This window comes from Cenococcum geophilum (assembly GCF_001692895.1).
Source record: "Cenococcum geophilum 1.58 unplaced genomic scaffold K441scaffold_32, whole genome shotgun sequence".
In the NCBI taxonomy this organism is placed as follows: Eukaryota; Fungi; Ascomycota; class Dothideomycetes; order Gloniales; family Gloniaceae; genus Cenococcum; species Cenococcum geophilum.
In genome coordinates this window covers 77,376-99,732 of record NW_027137590.1, presented here as the reverse complement: position 1 = coordinate 99,732, position 22,357 = coordinate 77,376, and the positions used below count along the sequence as shown (strand labels likewise).

The following is a 22,357-nucleotide window of genomic DNA, read 5'->3' as shown; positions in this document are numbered from 1 at the left end:
CCTGGTACCATTTTTTAAGATATTAGTAGACTGCACTTCCTATTAGACGAAAGCGTTTTTATAGCTTAGTAAGGATTTTATCTATATTTTTAATTTCTTTAACTTCCCTTATAGCGTTATAACCGAGTCTGCTTCGGATAATACTATATACTCGTTCCTGTTTATTAAGCTAGGTGTCTAACTTAGTTTTATATACTGTCTTTAATAGGGCCCCTTATTCTAGTCTTTTTGCGTTCCGTTTAAGTAGGTCCCTATACCCATTTATTGATAAGTAGAGGCGTATCTGTTTAATAAACTCTATCTATTCTGTAGTAGATTCCAGCTTCTTTATCTTATCTAGCCCTCTAGTCCCTTTTTTAGCAGTGAAATTTATCTTTACCTTAACTATAGGTATCTTTAGTAAGACTAGTAGAGGTCTCTTAGGCTTATTAGGGATAGGTTTAGTTATTAAGGCCTAGGAGGAGGTTTAGGATATTTAGGGGAGATAGGTAAAGGTAATAGTAAAGGTAGAGGTAAGGTGTAAGCAACAGTAGGTTTAGGAGGTTTAGGTAGTTCCGCTAAAGCTTTAGGTAGAGGGTTAGAGTCCTTAGTAGTAAAGCTAGAGGGGTTTAGTATTTCCAACCCTTTAAATTTAATAGATTCGTATATAGTTTCGGAATCCTCTAGCGTATCTAGTGGGATAGATATAGTAGAGGTCTTAAAAGGTGATTAAGGAGGAGTTTAAACCTTAAGGCTAAAAAGTTCGTTTAAACTAGCTATAGAGAGTATACTATTAGATATTAAAGAGTTATCTAAATTACTGGAGTAGACGGGTATAGTACTAGGGTTAAAGTCTTAATTCTTAAAGTCTTCTATAAAGATATAGGTGTTGTCTTTACTAATATCCTTAACTATATAGGGGTAAAGAAAGGTATTAAGGAAGCGGTGGAACCGTGCTAGTTATAAGGGTTAAGGTCTTAATTGGTATAAAACCGGTCTTCTAGGTCTTTGGCGTAAATATTAAGGAGTTAGTTTCTTTACTATTATAATGGTTTTTAACTGGATTATATAGTTATCTTAGGTTTAGAAGTACGGTTGTCCTATAACTGGAAGGCTGGTATAGGGGTTTAACAATTTTTAAAGAATTTAAGAGGTTAGGTTTTAGCGTTTTGGCGCCCAGCCTTCTTATAAGGAGTTCTTTTAGGCCTCCTTTTTACCGTATTTCTTATAATGTTAGGTTTTTAGTAGTGTATATATATATTACAGAGGTACGTAGCGGAAGATAGCTGTAAGACTGTAAAGTTCCTCTGGAATATATTTTTAGTGGATTATATATTTAATTATAAGGTACTATAAGACTTAGCTTATTTACATAATCCGGGCTCATAACCTGTTGAAAAGTGATTTATGTTATCTCCCTCCAATCTTGGAGAGCTAGTGGCTATATAATATAATATTGGGGAGGCTGGGTACCCAGCCTCCCTACGACACCAGAAGGTCGATTCTCAACAAATCTTAACAATAGTTAAAATTAAAACTTAGTTATAGCGTTATAGTTTTAAAAGTTATATTTAAATAGCTTAATTTTTGCGATATAAATGCATATAAGTTAACTTCACGTGAGATTCTAAACTAAAGTGGTAATGCGATGACTTGTGTAGCCATGGAATTAACCTTGGGAAATGTTTCCGGGAGACTTGGTCAATCACTACCAATTGTTTGCTTATCATCTGTGATCCTTCTCCATTCTTTTTGCGAGCAATAGGTGGAGATGGCTTTGCAGGTGACACAAACCCCACCCCCCGCTACCCTCTCCATTACTCTGCTACCAATGTTTCGGTATCCAGTGTCGTCCGGACGATAACAATCGGACTGCCTAACAATCGGACTGCCTAATAATCGGACTGCCTTTCATGGAGCCACGTTATTGTCACCGGGTGTTTCCCCAGCCTGCAGCAATCTTGGATATCTCGGCTGTTTTTCTTTTGCGCGTGGGCGCCGGAGATGGAGGGGAATGGAGATTTATTTAAACCGGTAGGATGGCCCAGCTCTCTGAATCTCAATTTCAATATCAGACTCAAGGACCTCAGTATCAGATTCAGTCACCACAAAACAAAAAACTTCAACCCAATTTTCTACGCACTACTCTTCCAAACAATGGCTGATTGGTGAGGGGCGTCCCCTCCTTGAAGCTAGTTGTAAAACTAACTGGCTCGGTAACAGCTCTTGCCCATCCTGCTCCTCCTGCAGTGGTGACTGCTCTAGCTGCGGCTGTGCCGATTGCGGCGTAAGTTTCACTTCTGTTCTGCAATGTCTTCCTTGATTAAGGATGCTGTGTGGAGGAGGCCATGGAAGTTCCTGCAGGCTAACATGACGGTACTGCAGCATTAAGTTACTCATCATGTGGTGATTGGGCCTCCAGATTGGATGGTGGATGCATTGGTTTCTTATCTAGATGAAGGGGAGGTTTGAGGGGTTGTGATGGTCAAGGCGGGTAGTCGGCACAAATACACTCATTTCAGCTTCAGCTCTTCATCTTGTCACATGGATAATTTGAAAATGCCAATTGAAATTATTGCCATAATTGAAACATGCACAGTTTATTTTCAAGCTACAATGTGACTAAGTTTATGAAAGCAATTTAGCCATTGACATATCACCAATCCTGCTCTCCACCGATAGATAGCCATTTATCGGATAGTCACCCAATCATATCGCAAAGGGGGCTAACAGAGCCGTCAAGGTTGGTTTGTATATTGATGTTGATGCTGCCCAAGGCTACACGATGAAACGAGTGAAACCGAAGTGAAGGGAAGATGCCATAGATAAAAGGGTTGATTTTATAAGGAAGCAAATTGCGAAATATTGAAAGGAAAGGTCAGAGGGCGAATGGAGTAGGTGGTGGTATTTATTTCTATTTCATGTGTCAGTAGGATATGAAACTAATAAATGTTATGGAGAGAAACTCACGCCGCAGTTGCAGGTCTCGCCGCAGGCGCAGCTCTCGCCGCATGAGCATCCGTCTCCGGCCATGATAGCTGATGTGATGTTGGTTGACTTGGAAGTTATGCTTGATAAAGTGTGCTTTGTTCAGGTGTGATAATTGAGCTGGTGTTCTGTGTTTGTTGCTTGTGCTTGTTCTGTGGTGGAGGGGCAGCCCACTTATGTACCCCTCCATCGCCAAGGCTTGCGAGGTTTCTGCGGTGCCTTTCGCTGCCTTTCGCCGTATTCCCTGCAGCACTAGCGCCCGGCATGCCTGGCACACCTGCACCTGGGAAAAAGCAGGGAAAGCAGCTAACAGGCACACAGCAGTCTGGGCTCGGGTACTATGGCCCAATCAAGCAGTCGTCTCGCGTCGTATGATCTGCGGAGCTACTTGTGCTGCTGCGTCATTCGGTTGGTCTTTCTCCGCTTGCGGCCTTTGAGCGGCGGGTCGTCAAAAAGCATACCAAGGGCTTTGGGGGTCACAAGCTTGTTGCGGCCTTTTTGCGTATCTTAGGCTTCTAGGCTGCGTTGATCTGGACACGTCTGGTCTTTGCTAACGCCTGATGATGAGGTGATGGGATGATGTAATGAGGGGATGATGGGGGATGCGAAGTAACACAACGTTTGGATTCCTTTCAAAAAGAAAGATATGCGAATTGGATAAGCTCGCTCTGAGTACATCTCGCATTCCTTGTCCGGAGTACTGTGGTTTTCTTATCTTCTGCAAATTCGCTTGATAAGAGCCGCCTACATCATAATGCGCATTAAAAAATACACCCCCTATCGCCCCACTAAATATAGCTCTATATTTTATGTATAGAGGCCTATTTTATAGCTCTATTCTAGGGCTATAAAATAAGCCATTATTTATGATGAACTGGATGATATTGGAAGGAATGAATGTGAATATATGAGAATATCTAGATCTATCTACGACGAACATAGGCTCTTATATAGGCCTATGTCTACGGTGGCAAAGTGATTGCTAAGGATACAGACCAAAATGGAAACAAAGGGAATCTGCTTATGTAAGCAGGCGACGAATGTGGAGGACTCCTCCAGAACCATCGTCAATTTATATAATTTAGGGCCGTTTTTGTGGAGTTGCGGGGGGAGGGTCGCGATCGCGCAGAGCCTCAATTTAAGTCTTACAGCTACCCCCCACAACTCTACTAAAATAGCTCTAACTTATATAAATAAGGGCTTGTTTTATAGCTCTAGAATAGAGCTATAAAATATGCCTCTGTTTATAAAATATAGAGCTGTATTAGTGGGGCTATAGGGGGTGCTTGTTTTGGGGGCAAAGTGGTTCCTAGATTAGTCAGCGCAGAGCCTCAATTTAAGTTTTTTGGCTGTTGTAAAGCACCCCATATAATTCCACTAATATTTCTCTAATTTATATAAATAATGGCTTATTTTATAGCCCTAGAATAGAGCTATAAAATGGGCTTCTATTTATAAAATATAGAGCTGTATTAGTGGGGCTATAGGGGGTAGCTGTAAAACTTGAATTGAGGCTCTGCGCGATCGCGACCTCCATTCTTATTAATAAGCACCCCCCATAACTCTACAAAAACAGCCCCAAAATTATATATAAATAAGGGCTTATTTTATAGCCCTAGAAATAGAGCTAATAAAATAGGCCTCTATATATACTAATATATAGAGCTATATTAGTGGGGGCTATAGGGGGTAGCTGTAAAACTTGAATTGAGGCTCTACGCCGATCGCGACCCTCATCCATTCCTATCAATAAGCCACCCCCCGCAACTCTACAAAAACAGCCCTAAATTATATAAATAAGGGCTTATTTTATAGCCCTAGAATAGAGCTATAAAATAGGCCTCTATATATAAAATATAGAGCTATATTTAGTAGGGCGATAGGGGGTGTATTTTTTGATGCGCATTTGTGATGTGGGCGGCTCTTATCAAGCGAATTTGCAGAAGATAAGAAAACCACAGTATATCCGCTGGGCGGGATGCGGGCCATTCTTCACGGGGAAGCCACTTCATGGCTTCGTGGCTTCGTATTTCCCTAGCCTTAACTCATAAGTTAGCACTGGGGTTCAGCAAGTGGTTCAGATGCTCAAGAGGAGCTTCAACTGTGTGAGTTTGACAATTTATTCGATATTTCAGCTGTCCTAGAACTCCTCCTGTTTCTCTACTTTCAGACAATCGCGATAGCCAAGACCAGAATATCCATCTCCAACCATCCAGTGATCATGGCAGAAAATACAATCATCAGAGCTTCGTGCAATTGCCGCTCTTCGATATTAACTTTTTCTATTCCAACGTCAAACCTGCCCCTTCCCGCTTATCTTTGCCACTGCAACATCTCCCGCCGCATTTCTGGCGCATTGTGCACCAGTTACGTAGACATCCCACCTGGCCCAGACGACCCTAAGCCCGACCTTACATCTCTCACACCCTACCAGTCTTCTGACATTCTAACGCGCTATTTCTGCTCAACATGCGGCACGCAAATGTATCTCAAGTATTCTTCAGATGACCACATCTCCGTGTCCACCGGCACTCTAGATAGGTCCGATGGTATCATCCAGTTCCTAGGCCACATGTGGATACAGGATACGAAAGACGGCGGTGCGAGTGACTTCATTCCAACAATAAGAGGTGAGAAGCTGAAACGCTGGCTCACCGAGCCGGACCAGGGTGAAGAAGCCCCAGCGAGGTGGAAGAGCGCCTCATCAACGCCGAAACCTCCATCGAAAACAGACAAGTTGTACGCTCATTGCCACTGCGGGGGCGTCAAGTTCTGGATATCGCGGCCGGGGGAACAATCCAAGAAAGCCGAATCGCCCTTCCCAGACCTGCTAATTCCCTATCATACTAACTCGCCCGCAAATCCTTCTAACGAACCCTGGTGGCTTCCGCGAGAAGACTGTTTTCTGGCCGGCACATGCGCGTGCATATCGTGCCGTGAGTCTAGCGGCTTCGATATAACCTGGTGGGCCTTTGTTCCCGTCAGCGACATCACGCTCGAGAACGGCGAGCCCTTCCGGCGCTATTTCGGCACCCAGAAAACGCATAGGAGCTCGCCTCACTGTACGCGGACGTTCTGCTCGCGGTGCGGTTGTACGGTGTTCTGGGATGGTGATGAGCGGCCGAGTTTGGTAGATGTGGCGCTCGGCCTACTAGACGCAGAGAGCGGGACCAGGGCGGAGGAGTGGCTTCATTACCATCAGGGTAGGGTAAGTTTCACTGAGTTTGCTAGGAATAGGGAACTTATAACAGGGCTGGAGGAGGGACTGAAGGCTTATAGGTAGAAGGCCAGCTCGGAGAAATTGTATGCTACTGACCTTCTATGTTGTGCAAGTTGGGGTCTTTAGTCCTTTTTCACTTGCGGGAAGGTTTCAGGATTAATAAATTCGTCCTTGGATTGGCTCCATAGGAAGCATATCACCTTGTATCGCGCGTTCGCGAAGCCAGTGGATTACCCAAATTGGTATATATTGGCTGCCCATAGTAAGCGGGCAATAATCGAATAGAAAGATCTACTCTACAGTGACTGAAAATTCTAATTATCGATTCCCTCCTACTTCTATCGGGCAGTATGAACCACGTAGAAACATCAGACTGTCGGTGCCGACTCTATCCCTTAACCCGTTGCTTCTGGCACTACGTTATCGATAGGGATCCAGCCAATAAGAAGCTCTCGTTTGAGCCTTCGTGATGAGAAGGGATAGTGTACTCCTGACCTCTCGCTAAAGCTCCATCATTCTTTTCAGCCAGTCCCTTTTTGTGCCAATATTTGAAGTCTCGGAATATAAAGTCGGCCTCATGCCAAGATCCCTGGAAGCTAAATCCCGGATGCAGAATCGTCAACGCCATAATATCAATGATCACCATTGGGCCCTTGAGGACCATGAATGGAATCTGCTCATTGAAGAGCTTACCATTGAACCCTCCACTTAGTTCTACGACACGAAACGCACTTCGAATGGAAATAGTCAGGACGGCGAGTACGAGACCTACTTTCGGTAGTTCTTTATTTCAGGTGATCCTGAGAAACAGCAAGCCGCAGAGACAACATACCATACAAAAGGCCCTTGAGGGGCAGCGAACTCGCGATACCCACAAACCTACGGCCCCCACCGCCCTTATTCGACCCCACCTGTAAGGCAAACCCGGAGCAGCAAAGCGCGAGGGGAACCAAAGAGAAGACTTGGAAAACCAAACCGACAATCATGATATTCTTACCGGTATTTTTCCCAGACAGCGGTACGGCTGTGATCGCAATACCCCCTCCCAACCCTCATAACACGAGACTGAAAAGATCACGGCTGCAAAAAATAATGGTGATGTGCGAGGTTTGAAACGAGAGGCTCGTGCCGTAAATGGTCACTATGCGTGTGAGGCACAGGTAGATGCCTGTGCAGAGCAAAGCGGGAGCAATGGTCACGCAGATGAGGTAGGTGAGAGAAACGCGTTGTTATCAAAAGGGTTGATTTCCACCAAGACCCGACCAACGTAGCCGATGCCTTTTGGTGCTGCTGTCCAATAAACGCCCGAGCAATGCCAGCTCATCCGATCATAAATATGCGTTCCCTAGATTATGCTCCTTCAAATAATCGCCCCCCTTTTCATGAAACTCTGCTCTTGTCACGAAAGCGTGTTTCGAGTCTGCTTGGTTAGACCACTTGGCAGCGCCCCTCCACGCATCTAGAATTGAATCCTTCGCTTTGCGCACTCTCAATGTTGCGTCTGCTGGTAAAACGGCGCGAAGCTCTTTCCTTAAACGGTCTTCGAAGCCTTCGAAAAGGGTGTTCCCACCAGTGAGGAATATGTCCTTCAGGACGTCATTGCGTAACGGGGAATCAACTAGGCGTTCTGTGAGAATGCCCGCAGCAATCTCTACAAGACCAGCTTGGTCGAGGCCGGCGATCGATGGCTGGAATACTACTTCCGGTACGCGGATCCGTTCCACGTTGAGGTGGATTTGGTGCATTTCGCGTTGACTCTCTGGATCGAATGGCCAGGGTCCACGAAGGAAAGCATGTATCATGCTTTTGGTCCAATCGGACTGCGCTTCACGCGTGCTCTGCTCTGTGAAATTTGGATCGTGTTTGAGGAGCTGCGCTTCTATGGTCTTGAGACTTCCATTTAAATCCTCCTCTTCTTCATCATCGCTTTGCTCGCCTGTCGCAATCGTACGGTAGACGCCCCAGTCAGCATCATCTGCGCCAAAAGTGTCCTCGTCGCCGCCTCGTCGCCGTTTCTTCGTTGGGTTATCGGAAGCCAGATTGGCGATAGACTTCATGCGCATCTGATTTGCAAGGGATTTTCTATTACCAAGCTCAGCTTTTAGGCGTTCGCGATCTTTGATCTTTTGAATGATTGTCTGAATGTGAAAAGTTAGCGAGTGTTCGTAATAGTATCAGGGCTTTCCAACCTGACGAGCAAGCCTGCGCTCTTCTAGCCAGCCCTCAAGGTCCTTTTCGCGTCTTTCATTGTCCAGCTGCTCTTCTTCTGCTAGTCTCGCCTTCTCGCGCTCCTTCTCTGCCTTGGCACGGGCACGGGCTTCATGATTCGATTTCATCAGCCGCTGCTGGCGCTTCTGTTTGAGGCCTTCCTCATCAAGCTGATCATCAGGAACCTCAAGTAGAGGAAAGGTTGGCTCGTCCTCCTCTTCGTTCTCCATATCTCCGACGTCCTTATTTCTAGCTTTCCGGATCGACTTCTCCATCTCCCTGATCTTCTTTTCCAGCTGAGACTCGTCGTCAAAATCATCTGACTCAAGAAGGCGCTTTCCTTCTTTCTTCGTCGTCGCCTGAACCCTTTGTTGCAGGTCCTTATAGTATACTAACTCTTGCTCTTTGCGAATAAGTTTCTCAAGCCTCATCTTCGCTGCTTGCTCCTGTAGTCTTCTTCCACTCTCTTTCCTTTTTTCAGCTGCCCTGGTTAACTCTTCTTCGGTCTTCTGAATGACTATTTGTTCCGTAAAAGGGAATTGAATAACATGATCGCGCTCCTCAAGCCCCGTCCAGTCCAGATAACGACAAAGTTCTTGTTCGTAATTTTGAGAGACATAGCAGTGCTCGCGTACAAGGTCCTCAGCTTGAGGGTCGCTGATCTTTCCAGGGAAAGTAGGATATTTGAGTTTTAGGAGTTTGAGAAGATATTCGGCGCTTTGAAAGCGCCCCCAGTTCAATCGAGTAGCCTGTGAGAGCAAGGCCTTCGATCCAACAACTGGGATGAGATGGGTGGCGGCGTAGGAAGATGAGACTACCAAGCCATGCTTCCCACCGTTGTAGTTGTAGGAAAATAGGGAATCGATACCATACGCTACCGAAGGCGCTCCGTAGCACTCGAAAAGAATTTCGGACATAGCTGCACATTAAGAATTATGTTAGACTCAACCTGCAAGATTTTAGTAATTGTGACATACTCTTTCGTGTATAGCCTAGGTTAGCGACGGGCTCAGTCATGACTACAGGCCTGCCAATACTGCCATTGGCCCCATCTACTCCTAGCTTGATAAACACATAGTCCAACACACCTTCCACCACGTCCCAGTTGTTCACAATATTACTTCCGGGCTCGTATATGTTCTTCGACTGACCTCGCGCAGTCCCATCGGCATACACGTCCGATCCGACAAATGTAAAGGTCCGATTCAATTTGCGGTCGCGGTATCGTGCCATGAGAGGGGGGATGGAGAATCGGGGTTTCTCGTCAAAAGACCAGCCGGCGCGCACAGCTGAAGATCCTGTAGAGTACACGAGTTAGTGAATCTGCAAGGGGGCTTCCTCAATGGTGATGAGAACAGGGGAGGCTGGATACCATTATCGATGACGATAGCCGTATTGGGGGAGCTCCTTTGATAGCCTTCGGTGTCTATGAGTCGGAAGCCTTCAAAAGGTGGGTCATTGACACTCCACAGTTTGGCGGGAGGCGGTTTGGGAGAGTTCCCTCCAGATGAGGATAAGTTCTCATTAGTGGTTGAATGGCCCATGATGAAGTAGGGAAGGACGAGAGAATAGTTGTTTTTATATCATTTCAGAAGTTCAAAGTAGTGTAAAGTTTGAGGATTGGTGGCGTTCATTTGAGTGTTTGTACACAGCATGTTGCTAACTGGTGAAGCTCAGCTTCGGAAATGCTCAGAATATCAGGAATGCCTGTACGCGATAAGCGCGCGTTTAAATAACACCTCTCCGCTAATCCCTAACGCCTGTGCCAAATTGAAGAGACAAATCGAACTACTACTAAGAGCAAGACTAGTGGCTTGGTGATTACGAGGGATCTTTGAGGCTGTCGGTCGCTGCAATACGGGTCAGGGATGTTATTCTATATTGAAAAGATAAATAAAACTAGCCTTCAAGGTGGAATAGAACGTTAGATTGATAGTTCTTGAACATCTGTGCCACCAGCTCTACATTCATGTTTTGTATATTAATTTCCTGCGGGCCGGTGTGATCAGACTAGTTCGTTATAAAGATTGGAACGGTAACATACCTGTAGATTCTTATTCAAAACCATGATTGCTTCATTGAGCTTCTCCTATGACAAGATATTAGTGATCGTCAAATCAAACGACGCGCCAGTTAGTGACTTACAACGTTTGTGATGATCCTTGAGAGTAGAAGATTCTGCTGATGCTCGTGTGGGCTTTCCTAAACGCACGATGTCAAATCAGAAATTTGCTCTCTGTAACATGTATTCCTACAACGTACCATCGTAAGCAACTGAAATCGCCCAAACAGAAGAAAACTTTACAGAGAAGTCCTCTGCTTGGAGGTCTGCGTGTTGTTTATTACAGCTTGAACGCCATGCGCGGCAACAACACGATGTTTGTGGCCGCAAAACAACTAACCGAAAACAGTAGTCGGAGATCATCCAACAGTTAGTGTTGATCTTTATCATCAAGCGTCTTTTCGCATATCGCCTCGGGTTCCTTAAATTTACCGCCAAGCTACTCACTTCACCGTCTAAATTGATTCTGTTACTACACCATGGCTCCCATCACTCAGGCTTCGGACGAGAGCAATCACCAAGCTTTACTTGACAAGCTCGACCTCTATGCAATTTCCAAACCCTTCCGTAATGCGCACTGGAAGCCTCCTCAGCGACGTAATAAAAATGTCAAACAGGTCATTGCAGATGCATCCCGCAAAGAAGCGTCTGTCATGGCCACGCAAAACAACAGCGGCAGCTCCACTCCCATGATACCACACTCTGTTATGGCAACTGGGGGTGCTGCCACACCAACCAACGGGGTTAACTTACACCCAAACATAGCGCAAGCAGCACAAAGTCTTTCAACCCTAGTTTTGGAGAGAAATAGCAAAGCCGCTTTGACCAGTGGGCCGGCCGCAACATACACCAACATAGAGTCTGCTCCATCCCTCCATCCATCCAGTCAGCGCCATTACTGCGACATCACCGGACTCCCCGCACCATATACCGACCCAAAGACTAGGCTAAGATATCACAACGTGGAGGTTTTTGGGGTCATTCGAAGTCTTGGCCCAGGGGTCACAGAGGGCTACCTGGCAGCGAGGGGGGCGCATACGGTGCTAAAGTGATAGATAACTGCAAATTTGGGCAGCCCTGGATTAGGGAATATGCAAGCTGGACAAGGGTCACCAAAGGTTTTCGGGCAGACTGCAAAATGTATTAAGGGACACCAGTCTTATGAAAGGATCCTGCCCAGCAGCTGAATGTAGGACCAACAAAGTCAAGCGTCTTCCACCCGCCTTGCTCCTTTCGAAACAAGGCTCAAGAGGATGCTCCGGCTTAATCATGATCTTGATCATCAGTCTTCGCCCAAATGACAGATTACCGGGATCACATGGAAAGGCGGATCCCAGTTACAGCAGACAGAAGCCACTGCCGTCAAGGCGCTCATGTATGGTAGACCTCTGATACGGTTACAATTCAGTAAAAATGAATGAACTAGCAGGTCTGACAAAGAAAATGCGAATCTCATTCCAATTGCTACAATGGCGTGGATGAAAAGTGTTGAAGTCAAGCTAGCAGTTGGAAATACAACTCTTATCAGTAATTTAATTAACGCAACAGCTGCTCTCGAAGCTCTGTCGTAACAGTTGGTAAGAGTCAAGGGCATGACCGATAGGACGGACAGAACGGACATTCGACAATGGCTCGCGCACTTCGGCAAAACGCCGGACTAGTGTTGCGGCTCCAACGGCCTTGTGCAGTGTCAAGAGGACAGATGCTCAGGTAACATCAACACGAGTGTATTATCACCATCATTGCTACCCCTCATTACTTTCTTTCTGAAATACTAGCTTTCTACTAGTTCAACCCTTCAAGATGCCGACAATGTGGTTATCAGATTCCCAAAGTTAGTCCTAGGGCCTTTAGCTCACCCCCGAACTTTACTAACCAAGCCTGAATACAGAAATTGGCGTCGCCTTTTGTTCTGGGGGTAGGTATGACTTACGTTACTCTGCTGCGTCAGAATCCTGAGTTCTAAATCATTAACCCAGGGGGCTTCTTCCTTCTCGGCGGCGTCATGATGTTTTTTGACCGAGCAATGTGAGATCATGCACCCTATCTTATACTTCCAATATCCTTAGACTCTCCGGAATCCTGACATGTAGATCATTTCTAGGTTAGCAATGGGAAACGTATGAACTATCTACTTGTGATCATTGGATTTCTGACTCCGCCACGGCCTCCGCTTATCTGCATCTCAGATCCTATTTCTTTGCGGTCTAACTCTTATAATTGGCCTCCAAAAAACCGCACTATTTTTCGCGCGTCGCCAAAAACTCAAAGGCACCGCTGCGTTCACTGTCGGCATTCTTCTCATACTGTTCAAATGGCCCCTGGTCGGTTTCCTGGTCGAATTGTATGGTATATTTGTGTTATTCGGCGACTTTTTCGCTACAATAGCAGGGTTTGTGGGAAACATACCGGTTGTAGGACCATATATTGCGCAGGCTCTGGAGAAGATTAGCGGTGGGAGGAGGAATGCTGAACTGCCTGTCTAAATTATAGAGCAAACCACTTGTAAGATCACGGCTTCTACTCTTATGAATGCATTATAGAGCGGGTACAGGACAAAGCAGCAAACGTCACGCGCAATATCGCGAGTCAACAGGGTCGAGACGCCCAAATCGGAAATCTCAGGACTCAACAAGAAGCTTGAAGCGAAGAGATAGCCGGTTGGCTTTGTAAATGCATCAGAGCAACCAATGAATGTCTAACATCCAATTCACAAACACCTTTTTCATATCCAAGGAAATCCCCAAAATGCTGAATGGTATGCAAATCCCAGGCTCCAAATGCCAACTTTTAGTCCGCGCCGTTAACAGTACCATTCTTCGCTCTGCGTTCCCGGACCGCCGCTGCCAGGTCCTCCAGCACTTGAACTGTCGTCTCCCAGTCTATACAAGCATCCGTAATGCTAACACCTTTCTTTAGTCCGCTAGGGCCTTCTGGAGGCACTTTCTGGTTACCCTCGTTGATGTTCGACTCAATCATAACGCCGACAATACCGGTTTCACCGTTTCGAAGTTGCTCAGAAATCGTTTGGGCTACGAGCGGTTGATTGCGGTGGTTCTTATTCGAGTTTCCTAGTTTTATCTTGTCAGAAAACGTTCTATCCAAATCGATCTGGTCACGCAATGTACCATGGGAGCAGTCGATCATCATCACCTCTCTCTGGCCTTTCTTTCTCAGTGCTTCTCTTGTAGTCTTGACGCTTTCTTTGTCATAATTAGTTCCCTTTGTGCCACCACGCAATACGACAAAGCAATGCTCATTCCCACTCGTCTTAGTAATAGCAGCAAGGCCCTGCTTAGTTACGCCCATGAAGTGGTGCTTAGCAGCAGCCGCTCCTATGGCATCCACAGCCACCGTCAAGCTTCCATCCGTGCCATTTTTGAATCCGATAGGGAACGAGAGACCAGAGGCTAGTTCGCGGTGTAACTGAGATTCGGTTGTGCGAGCACCAATGGCACCAAGCGAAATCAGATCTGCGAGGAACTGAGGGGAAATTGTATCAAGCATTTCGCTTGCGATTGGCATTCCCAGAGAGGTCAAGTCGCAGAAGAGCTTCCGACTCACACGCAGACCTTTGTTGATTTGAAAGCTCTCATCAATGTCGGGGTCGTTGATGAGTCCTTTCCAACCCACAGTCGTTCGTGGTTTCTCTAGGTATGCTCTCATAATGATGAGGAGGTCTTTGTTTAGCTTGTCGGCGAGCTGCTTGAGCCGCTGGCAGTACTCAAGCGCGGTAGCTGCGTCATGGATCGAGCAGGGCCCAACCATGACGAGGAGACGATCATCCTGCTGGGTGATAATTCGGACGGCTTCTCGACGGCCTTGAATAACTGTGTGCTGAGTGGTTTCTGGGGCGGGAATCTCGGAGGACAGGAGTGCTGGAGGGATCAGAGGATCGTATCCAAGAACTGCGTGTGTCAGTAGAAAGTGAAAAGCGCGGACGAATGCAAATTCCTTATTTACCGCGCACATCATCGCTGATAACTTGATTGGCGTCTCCGATTGCCATTTTGTCTTATGCGGCCTAGCAAATGAGCAAATGAGGCTTTTGGTGCGAGTAATCGGAGAGCTGGAGTAACAGTAATAAGACAACAAGCTCCACGTTGCTTGGATTATATTGCCGGGGTATTGCGAGTGTGCCAGGTAGCGTCTGAATGCACTAGCAGGCACAATTGAAGGGAGTGAAGGGACTTCGTATACAAGCTCCTAGATGGAACAATGACACGAATGACTCTTTAACTTAATTTTTTTGTTGGTGGGGTGTTTGCTTACTTCGTTCCTCACCGCCCGGCGACCGCCCGGCGACCGCCCTCCGTTCCTGCCTCATCCCGCGACTGCCCCTGGTCACTCCTGCTCTTCGCGCCCTCACACCTCTGAAACACCACTTCACTAGCATCTTCTCCTGAGCGCTGTCTACGGTCATGTCATTTCTGGGTCGTTCACTCCGTCCTCTTCCTCTTCAGTCTATGTCTTCATTTTTCCGCTCAGCGTGTTGACCACGCCTCCGCAATTGACGTCCATCATGTTGTCTGTTCAGCCGACCAAACGTCGGAGAGATGATACTGATTCCGACTCAGGGGACGAGAGATACCAAAAGGTCTGCAATGTCCTTCGTCCGGCCTAAAAGACGGTTGACTTATTCGAACAGAAATCGCGAAGTCGTTCTCTCCAGGACCTTGAACAGTATGCATCACCGCATATTCTTCCCCTACGTCCTTCTGAGACACCCCCCAGAAACTTCGGCTTCCCGAATGCTATGACACCCGCTCATTCGGACCATTCCAGCAACAATTCACCTGCTCCGCTTTTCGACGAAATGCACTTCCCCGACGGCCAAGCTGACGTCGACATGGAAGATGATGATCTCGATATCACCTGCTCCCAGCCACCTGATTCTCCACTGGCCCCTTTCCTTCGCCCTGCAAGGTTGAATGCCCAACTGTTTCAGGAGCCCAGCTGCGGAGGCCGCATTCCTACACCCATCCATGGAACTTTTTATCCTAGACTACCTTCCCGGTCGACCAGCGACGTCAGTAACATGGACCTTGAAGATGTAGCAATAATAGCTACTAGTCGAAAGCAACCCGAGAGGGATCGTCGAATGCCCTCGCCTATTAGTGAAGATGAAGCAGACGGTACTACCATGACTGAGAGTCAGCTCTCGCGTTTGAGCGTTCGCGGAACGGAAGGTATGGAGATGGATGAGACGATGCGTTCGGCCGGTCCGACGGCAAAGAAGGGAAGAGCAAGAAGTGGCGCCATCACTGATAAGAGGAAGTTTTCTATGGGATATCGAGATGATTGCGATAAATGCAGGGCGAGGGTTCCTGGACACTACAGCCATTTCTTACCGGGATGATGGGTCAATTTTTACCCCGGAATGCTGCTTGGCCGACTATGCATTGGCATATCGATAAAAAGCCTACATTTTTATCCGTTGGAGGGATTATGGAAGTGTACACAGCGTAGATATTAGGAAACCTATGCAGTTATAAGCTAGATCCTATGCTCGCTAGAACAAATGTGTATGTGATGTTTACTTTGCACTGTCTGAAGATTTCTGAAGATTGGTCTAAAGCGCCTGTTGCCAAACGAACCGCAGCGTACCGAAATCAAAATCAAAATCAGACGGTAGAGCTTTCCGATGCCCACTTCTTTACTTCTTGATGATCTTCGCCAGAAAATGTGTCCCGGCCAAAGGCGTCTCATAATAAGACTCAATTGCCACAAATCCTGCCTTTTCATAAAGTGCCCCGCTTTCTACATGGACGGCAGTGTGTCCAACCTAATCTCCCGATACGCAGGTGCCGTCGCAACATCAACGATCGCATTAACCAGCGTTTTGCCAAGGCCGAGTCCTCGATCTTCTGGGGTGACATAGAGTCTGTTCATCTCACAGCATCCAGAAGGATCAAATGGCAGAGAGCCACGTAACCCGCAGGGATCCCTCACTGTTCCGAGCCAGCAGGAGTTCACATTTTGAATAGGCATGTTTCCAAGGGATGGAAGCTATTTCGGATTGGAAGTTCTGGAAAGTAAGATCTATATCTAAGGACTCTGCGTAGGCGGTAAAAAGAGCTGTTGTTGCCGGGAGGTCTTCTGCAGACCGCATAGACGCAATACTACATACGCTTTTATCGTTCATCTTTTAGTTTGAAGAGCTTGATTGAGAGTGAGTCGTGTCAGGAGCGATAATCAGCCTTACCCTGAACTCAATTCATTACCTCAGCAAGCTCAGACAGAATCAATTAGCGGACATACGTATATCCGCAAGCGGATATCGCTAACCTTTTTGGTCGAAAAGTTGATTCTATGGTATTGGCAAGTGAAAGTAGATAGGCACATGATAGGGTATCTGCATTAATACCCGCTCGAGATGAGCTTATATCGCGAGTATTGAGAGAATGAAGTCGGCCGGAGCGGGAAGATCTCGGTTGCGATTGGCTTGACGCACAGACCCTTTTTGACGAACTTTCCCAGCGAACGCCAAGGGAAGCCGCGACATCACTTTTCCCTTCATCAACCTCCATCCGCGCCTCTCGCGCCTTTTCTTTCCCCCTCCCTCCCTATCCTCGTTTCAGTTCTTGTTGCAGTTCCGACACGATCGCTTTGTTGTGAACGTGTTCGTTTTGTAGACCATACAGTCTGAAGGAGTGTACCATACAACATCGAGATAATTCATCTTGTCTCTTTTCCGTGCGCCTTCGTCAACTAACGTCAGTTCTCAACAATCATGTCTGATTCATATCGGCCTCGCCACCATGGTGGCAAGTCTTACCCTTCCAGGACCTCTAGATACAAAGATCGAGATGCTCCTCCACCTCTGCCGCGTGAACGGGATCCTCCCCCAAGGCCTCGCAACTCCCCTCCCATTTATCGCTTTAAGGAAGGCGATAGCTACAGGCCGAATCATGGCATCCGCGATTCATATTACCCGTCCAATGACCGCCACTTAGACGATCGTATAGATAACCCCTATCCACGTCGTGGCGACCGGCGTGACGAATTTACATTTCGGTCCACCCAGGAAGGTCCCCGCTTTGCTATAACCAATGCAGATTCAACCAGGCCTCATAAGCGTTCGCGACAAAACGCCGGCCAAGGCTACAATGAAAGAAGAGGTCGAGGTGGTTACTTTCGCCCCATAGCCCCACATGAACGTCCACTTCTTCAATCCCGCAGAGATAGGACTCCTGAACAAATGCAGGGCATGGCTGATGGCTCTACCCGATTCCTTACTCTAGAAGATGTATCAGAGAGCGAAGCTGATATGGAAATGGAGTCTGAAACGGAAGAATCCATTGCCATTGTGGAAACTAACGATGACACGCCAACAGAAGATGACGAATTTCTAAGCCGAAAAAAGACTCGTGTGTATGCGCAACGCCAAACAGACGGTGATTCTGCCCCGAAGTGGTCGAATCCAGACCCGTATACTGTGCTTCCACCTCCGGATGAGACTCAGGCGAAGAAAAAGGATGTCGTTCAACTCATCCGAAAGGCTAAAGTCATTCACACCGAAAAGGCAGCGTCAACCAATCCTGTTGCTGACAATGATGATTTCATCTCCTTCAACTTTGGTGATGAAGCAATTGAGTTGTCAAGTGACGATGAGCTTGCCCTCCCTAGAAACACCCCTACAGGCCCTGCACACTTCAGCCATCGTAATCACCTCCATCCAGAGCGCTCTTCTCGCGCTCCCGGCGCTACTGTACCCTCTGCGAACCCATCTTCGCTAGGTCCGCCGCCGTCGGACATAGGCAATCCGGTTCCTCCGCCTCCAAAGACCCCTCCGCCTCCACCTCCCACAAATGCTTCTCTCACCGGCTTACCCAATCAAATCAGCTTAACTGAAGCGGTTGACATGTGGCCACCACCTGATATTCGAGCTACAGTAGATACTTACCAGAAGAGCCCTTATGATGCTAGCTTCCCACCACGCCCACAGCAGCAGGGTACTAAGCGCAAACGCGAACGAATCGATGGGAGAATTGTACAAGAGTGGTTACCCGAAGATCGCAAGACAGCTACACCGTGGTGCACTGTAGACCACTCTCGTACCGAAAAAATGGGCTACTGGTAAGTCAAATAGTAGGGCTTTTTGCTTGTAGATATCGAGAGTGCTTTGTCACTAACCAATTCTTGTTTAGGCTTCATAAGGAGATCTGCGATTTCTACGAATTTGTTAAACCTCACGACTATGAACACTCTCTTCGCAGTGAACTAATCACCCGCGTTTCTAAGTGTCTTACATCTAAATATCCAAATGGCCAGGTGCATTGTTTTGGATCATTTGCTGCCGGGCTATATTTACCGACCGCAGACCTTGACCTTGTCTTCGTCTCCAATAGTTACCATTCTGGTGGCGTAAAGGTGTTTGGGCAAAGTCGAAAAGATATTAGAAAAATCGGAGAGGTCCTTAGGAAGAGTGGCATCACCCAATATGATTCAATGGAATTCATCTTAGGAGCTAAGGTACCTATCATCAAATTTGTTGACCGTATAACCGGTCTGAAAGTCGACATGTCTTTCGAAAAGCTGGATGGCTTAACCACCAACAAGACTTTCCAAGCCTGGAAGACTCGCTATCCGGTGATGCCTACCCTTGTCACACTCGTCAAGCACTTTCTTCTTATGCGTGGGCTGAATGAAGTGGTCTCTGGCGGTCTCGGGGGTTTCTCAGTGACCTGCTTGGTTGTTAGTATGATTCAACAAATGCCTGCTGTACAAAGTAAAAATATGGATCCAGCACATAACCTGGGAGATCTTTTCATGAATTTCTTGGACTTGTACGGAAATAAGTTCAACCTCACGACTACGAGAATCTGCATGGATCCAGCTGGCTTTGTTCCGAAGGTAGTCTAGCGCTATCGTTTCTAATTCGAAGCTAATAAATATTTAGGGACCCTACAGTCTAGGCGGCAATGCACGGGAGAAGCCTAACCGCCTTTCCATCATCGATCCGAATGCACAAACCAACGATATATCGCGAGGCTCTCACCAAGTAGAACTCGTATTCAAGTTGTTTTCCGAATCATACAAGATGCTCCAACAACGCATGGCTAAGCTGCAAACTGAACGTACCAGGAATGCCAGTATCTTAGAGACTATATTTGCGGGCAACTACTCATCTTTCCAACGCCAGCGCTACCACCTGCACACACTCCATCGGAAGTAGGTTAGGAATGCTGCAGGCTTGTAAGAATGAAGTTGTCTTTAGTATGTGTTGACAATTGCCGTGGTGCGATTGAGCCAACAAAGAGACAAGCCCTGTCCGAGATCGACCCTAATATGAATTACGATGAGGATTTAGCAGACCTGAAGCAACTGCAACAGGAGAAGGGAATGATTGCGAAGTTGCAAGCTGGGCGGCATTCGCTCCGGTATCGACCTTCTAGCAATATGATCAGGGCGCAGCATTTCAAGCGTACACATCCTGGGGTTCTGGTGGTTCCTGAGAGCCTCTCGCACGAGGATTATCAGACTTTAGCCCAACTTGCGTATGGCTATTTGTAAGGCTTCATGATTACATGTCTCCTGAGGAATGAATAGCAGGCTCATATATGAGTCTAATTACGTGTATATTAGCCTTTCATGATTCCATGGATTGTTTTCTTTTCTTTCTCGACGCTTTTGACGTGCAGAATTGCTAGGATGGCATTGCTAGCTGACCATCGTGCACAGAGTCATAGCCGAGTTACTATTTAACAGTCTAGACTTTGTCTTTGGAATATTTCGTCAGGACGAAATTACAGCTACCGGTTTCGGCAATAGCCTATCTCGCTGCGGAGGCAGTTGCGAGCACTTTTCTCGTCATTGCGTTCGCTTTATGCGTGCCTCTGAAGAGGAATTATCTCCAAAGACGCAACAGATGGAGATTTTACCAACCACGTAGCTTCCAGATCTTGCGGATGGTTTTTTTAGGTTTAGTATTTTGTAAGCTTGTTATCGAGCCTGCGGTGGTCTCGATGGAAGGGAGCAGTTCACGTCGTTGGCTGTGCGCTAGATGAATCCTGTTGGTGATGGCGATCGTGGAGTAATTTAATGGCTCTTGGTCTCAACCACGTTCTCTATCTGAAGGGCTTGACTGGCACATTTGTGGGAGAGGCTCAAACCACCACGAATAACCCGACCGACTCTCACTAGTACTGCCGCATGTACAAGATTGAGACTTAGACCGTAAATGGTCAGAATTCCTAATCACATATAACATTCTTCATGAGAGGTACTGCGACATCGTGCGCGGTAGATGATAATTATTACTCGACCACGAGTTCATGTACCGTACTACAAACGGACAACAAACCGAAACGCCCAGCCTCACTTTCTCCAACACATATACCTGCCTTAAAAGCGTGTGAAAACCTTGTACAACGTGAGAAACTTATAGCGCCCTTACTTTAACTACAAAAGTGGTGATTTACGCGTAGGCCGAAGGTTCCACCAATCCTGCTACGCTTCCGGACGGTTTTGGATGAAGTCGACATCTATGCAGGAGCTTCTGAAGGTTTCGCACTGTGAATCCCAAAAAGTGTGTAAGCATGGCATCGACTGAAATGGAATGGAATCAAGAAGCTAGGTATCATACGTGTTCCCCCAGTTTGTATAGCTCGAACTCCCACCATGCGAGCAAACACTCACGCGTCTCCCTGGCGGACCCGTTTTCACTCCCACACCACGCTCCCATGCCCCACTGGCATGCCGCACTTCTACGCCGCATCCTTCTTGCTGTCTGAACGTGTGACCCGGGGCTGCTTCAATTTCTATAGCGTTCAGCCTTCTTCATCAGGACCATGACGTGCGCGACCCACAATCACCAGCCACCAAAGAGTCCCTCGCCGTTTCTTGCTCTTCCTGCAGAGATCCGCGACCAAATCTACCATAACATCCTGGACTTCCCGGATCTCAAACCTGCATTCGAAGAGATGAGAAAATGTGACAAGAAGACAAGAAGACAGGTTCTCCAACGACGTCCTCCGAGGCCAATGGCGTAAACGTCGTGGTGTGCGTCTTGCTCCGCCTTCAATCCTCCTGGTCAATGGGTTGATCAGCAGGGACGCTCTAGATTTATTGTATAGGAAGACTCTTGTACTAGATTCGCCCTCGCCAGATCGTACGGCTACTGGTAGGCTCTTTGATATTACCGAGTTCATCAGCCAAAGTGTTCTACAGAGGGTCGAGTGGGTTGTATTGAAGCTTGATTTCAGCGTCAATGGGGAAAAGGCTTGGATGCCATACCTCGAGATGCTGAGCGATACGTGGTGTCAGCGTCAAGGTCTCAAAGAGCTGCGTGTGGAATTCCTTAACGCGGATCCACGATGGGCAAACCTCAATCGGCTTATTGCTGTCATTTTCTCTCGTGTACGTCACAACATTCAACTCTAAGGCACGAAGTACTAATGGCTAGTAGTTGAGATATTTTGGCATGGGCGTACCGTTGACGGGATTGGGATTCGAAGGCGAGCTGCTGGACGGGTGCGAGAGATAAGAGATGGGCGGGGCTCCAGGGCCAAAAGGTACATTACTCGAGAAGACGGTCGAACAGCTGGATACACATAGCAGTCGTGACAATATCAATACTGTAATATTCTAAGTTCCTAGTTGTAGTTAATTAACGCTGTATCCAAATCTTAGAGTTTTTAGGTATAAATTTTTTTTTTTGGCTTTTAGAAAATTAATCGGAATCTTATTATAGAACTACGAGTATTGACCCCTTTTTTACTTAATAAAGGGATGGAGTAGATAGACTGGGGCACTGGTTGGGTATACGTAGGAACGGGAAGTTCTACTCATCTAACCGCTAACTTACCTGGCAGCGATCAATTCGCTTAGTCCGATGACGTGGGTTGCCAGGAGCAGCGACCAACTTCCAACTTCGGAACCCCTCAATTGCCCATATT

The 22,357-nt window shown here is 46.9% G+C and overlaps 11 protein-coding genes across 11 annotated transcripts; 6 read left to right on the top strand and 5 right to left on the bottom strand.

Annotated features, from left to right (window-relative positions):
- Nucleotides 1-2,569: 2,569 nt before the first annotated feature.
- K441DRAFT_179635 (uncharacterized protein) lies at nucleotides 2,570-3,315 on the bottom strand. The gene is made up of 2 exons (XM_067640363.1): nucleotides 2,946-3,315; nucleotides 2,570-2,893 (listed from the first exon to the last, which is right to left on the bottom strand). Exons 1-2 carry the CDS (start codon nucleotides 3,155-3,157, stop codon nucleotides 2,758-2,760), a joined length of 348 nt encoding a protein of 115 aa, XP_067501835.1. The 5' UTR covers nucleotides 3,158-3,315; the 3' UTR covers nucleotides 2,570-2,757.
- Nucleotides 3,316-4,971: 1,656 nt separating this feature from the next.
- On the top strand, nucleotides 4,972-6,379 carry K441DRAFT_639881 (uncharacterized protein). The gene has a single exon (XM_067646596.1). It carries the CDS (start codon nucleotides 5,189-5,191, stop codon nucleotides 6,248-6,250), a length of 1,062 nt encoding a protein of 353 aa, XP_067501834.1. The 5' UTR covers nucleotides 4,972-5,188; the 3' UTR covers nucleotides 6,251-6,379.
- A 1,136-nt stretch (nucleotides 6,380-7,515) lies between these two features.
- Nucleotides 7,516-9,939, bottom strand: K441DRAFT_570255 (actin-like ATPase domain-containing protein; the record flags this gene model as incomplete). Its single annotated transcript, XM_067643908.1, has 4 exons — nucleotides 7,516-8,325; nucleotides 8,377-9,314; nucleotides 9,373-9,693; nucleotides 9,768-9,939. 4 exons carry the CDS (start codon nucleotides 9,937-9,939, stop codon nucleotides 7,516-7,518), a joined length of 2,241 nt encoding a protein of 746 aa, XP_067501833.1.
- Nucleotides 9,940-10,116: 177 nt separating this feature from the next.
- On the bottom strand, nucleotides 10,117-10,798 carry K441DRAFT_179535 (DASH complex subunit dad4). The gene is made up of 4 exons (XM_067640362.1): nucleotides 10,658-10,798; nucleotides 10,541-10,597; nucleotides 10,440-10,484; nucleotides 10,117-10,384 (listed from the first exon to the last, which is right to left on the bottom strand). The coding sequence occupies exons 1-4, from the start codon at nucleotides 10,658-10,660 to the stop codon at nucleotides 10,295-10,297; spliced, it is 195 nt and encodes a 64-aa protein (XP_067501832.1). The 5' UTR covers nucleotides 10,661-10,798; the 3' UTR covers nucleotides 10,117-10,294.
- Nucleotides 10,726-11,905, top strand: K441DRAFT_639872 (uncharacterized protein). The gene has a single exon (XM_067646594.1). It carries the CDS (start codon nucleotides 10,937-10,939, stop codon nucleotides 11,507-11,509), a length of 573 nt encoding a protein of 190 aa, XP_067501831.1. The 5' UTR covers nucleotides 10,726-10,936; the 3' UTR covers nucleotides 11,510-11,905.
- Nucleotides 11,906-12,435: 530 nt separating this feature from the next.
- On the top strand, nucleotides 12,436-13,430 carry K441DRAFT_662936 (Got1-like protein). Its single transcript, XM_067649117.1, has 3 exons — nucleotides 12,436-12,485; nucleotides 12,562-12,577; nucleotides 12,647-13,430. The coding sequence occupies exons 2-3, from the start codon at nucleotides 12,569-12,571 to the stop codon at nucleotides 12,941-12,943; spliced, it is 306 nt and encodes a 101-aa protein (XP_067501830.1). The 5' UTR covers nucleotides 12,436-12,485; nucleotides 12,562-12,568; the 3' UTR covers nucleotides 12,944-13,430.
- K441DRAFT_179514 (3-deoxy-7-phosphoheptulonate synthase) lies at nucleotides 13,079-14,872 on the bottom strand. The gene is made up of 4 exons (XM_067640361.1): nucleotides 14,730-14,872; nucleotides 14,421-14,663; nucleotides 13,586-14,365; nucleotides 13,079-13,528 (listed from the first exon to the last, which is right to left on the bottom strand). Exons 2-4 carry the CDS (start codon nucleotides 14,464-14,466, stop codon nucleotides 13,248-13,250), a joined length of 1,107 nt encoding a protein of 368 aa, XP_067501829.1. The 5' UTR covers nucleotides 14,467-14,663; nucleotides 14,730-14,872; the 3' UTR covers nucleotides 13,079-13,247.
- On the top strand, nucleotides 14,781-16,092 carry K441DRAFT_639864 (uncharacterized protein). Its single transcript, XM_067646593.1, has 2 exons — nucleotides 14,781-15,054; nucleotides 15,106-16,092. The coding sequence occupies exons 1-2, from the start codon at nucleotides 14,980-14,982 to the stop codon at nucleotides 15,814-15,816; spliced, it is 786 nt and encodes a 261-aa protein (XP_067501828.1). The 5' UTR covers nucleotides 14,781-14,979; the 3' UTR covers nucleotides 15,817-16,092.
- Nucleotides 16,093-16,212: 120 nt separating this feature from the next.
- On the bottom strand, nucleotides 16,213-16,572 carry K441DRAFT_662933 (uncharacterized protein). Its single transcript, XM_067649116.1, has one exon. It carries the CDS (start codon nucleotides 16,446-16,448, stop codon nucleotides 16,218-16,220), a length of 231 nt encoding a protein of 76 aa, XP_067501827.1. The 5' UTR covers nucleotides 16,449-16,572; the 3' UTR covers nucleotides 16,213-16,217.
- Nucleotides 16,573-16,974: 402 nt separating this feature from the next.
- Nucleotides 16,975-19,973, top strand: K441DRAFT_697780 (uncharacterized protein; the record flags this gene model as incomplete). Its single annotated transcript, XM_067653008.1, has 4 exons — nucleotides 16,975-18,536; nucleotides 18,608-19,313; nucleotides 19,360-19,631; nucleotides 19,661-19,973. The coding sequence occupies exons 1-4, from the start codon at nucleotides 17,191-17,193 to the stop codon at nucleotides 19,971-19,973; spliced, it is 2,637 nt and encodes an 878-aa protein (XP_067501826.1). The 5' UTR covers nucleotides 16,975-17,190.
- Nucleotides 19,974-21,250: 1,277 nt separating this feature from the next.
- Nucleotides 21,251-22,205, top strand: K441DRAFT_726643 (uncharacterized protein; the record flags this gene model as incomplete). The annotated part of the gene is made up of 3 exons (XM_067654148.1): nucleotides 21,251-21,447; nucleotides 21,536-21,818; nucleotides 21,868-22,205. The coding sequence occupies 3 exons, from the start codon at nucleotides 21,251-21,253 to the stop codon at nucleotides 21,943-21,945; spliced, it is 558 nt and encodes a 185-aa protein (XP_067501825.1). The 3' UTR covers nucleotides 21,946-22,205.
- Nucleotides 22,206-22,357: the final 152 nt, after the last annotated feature.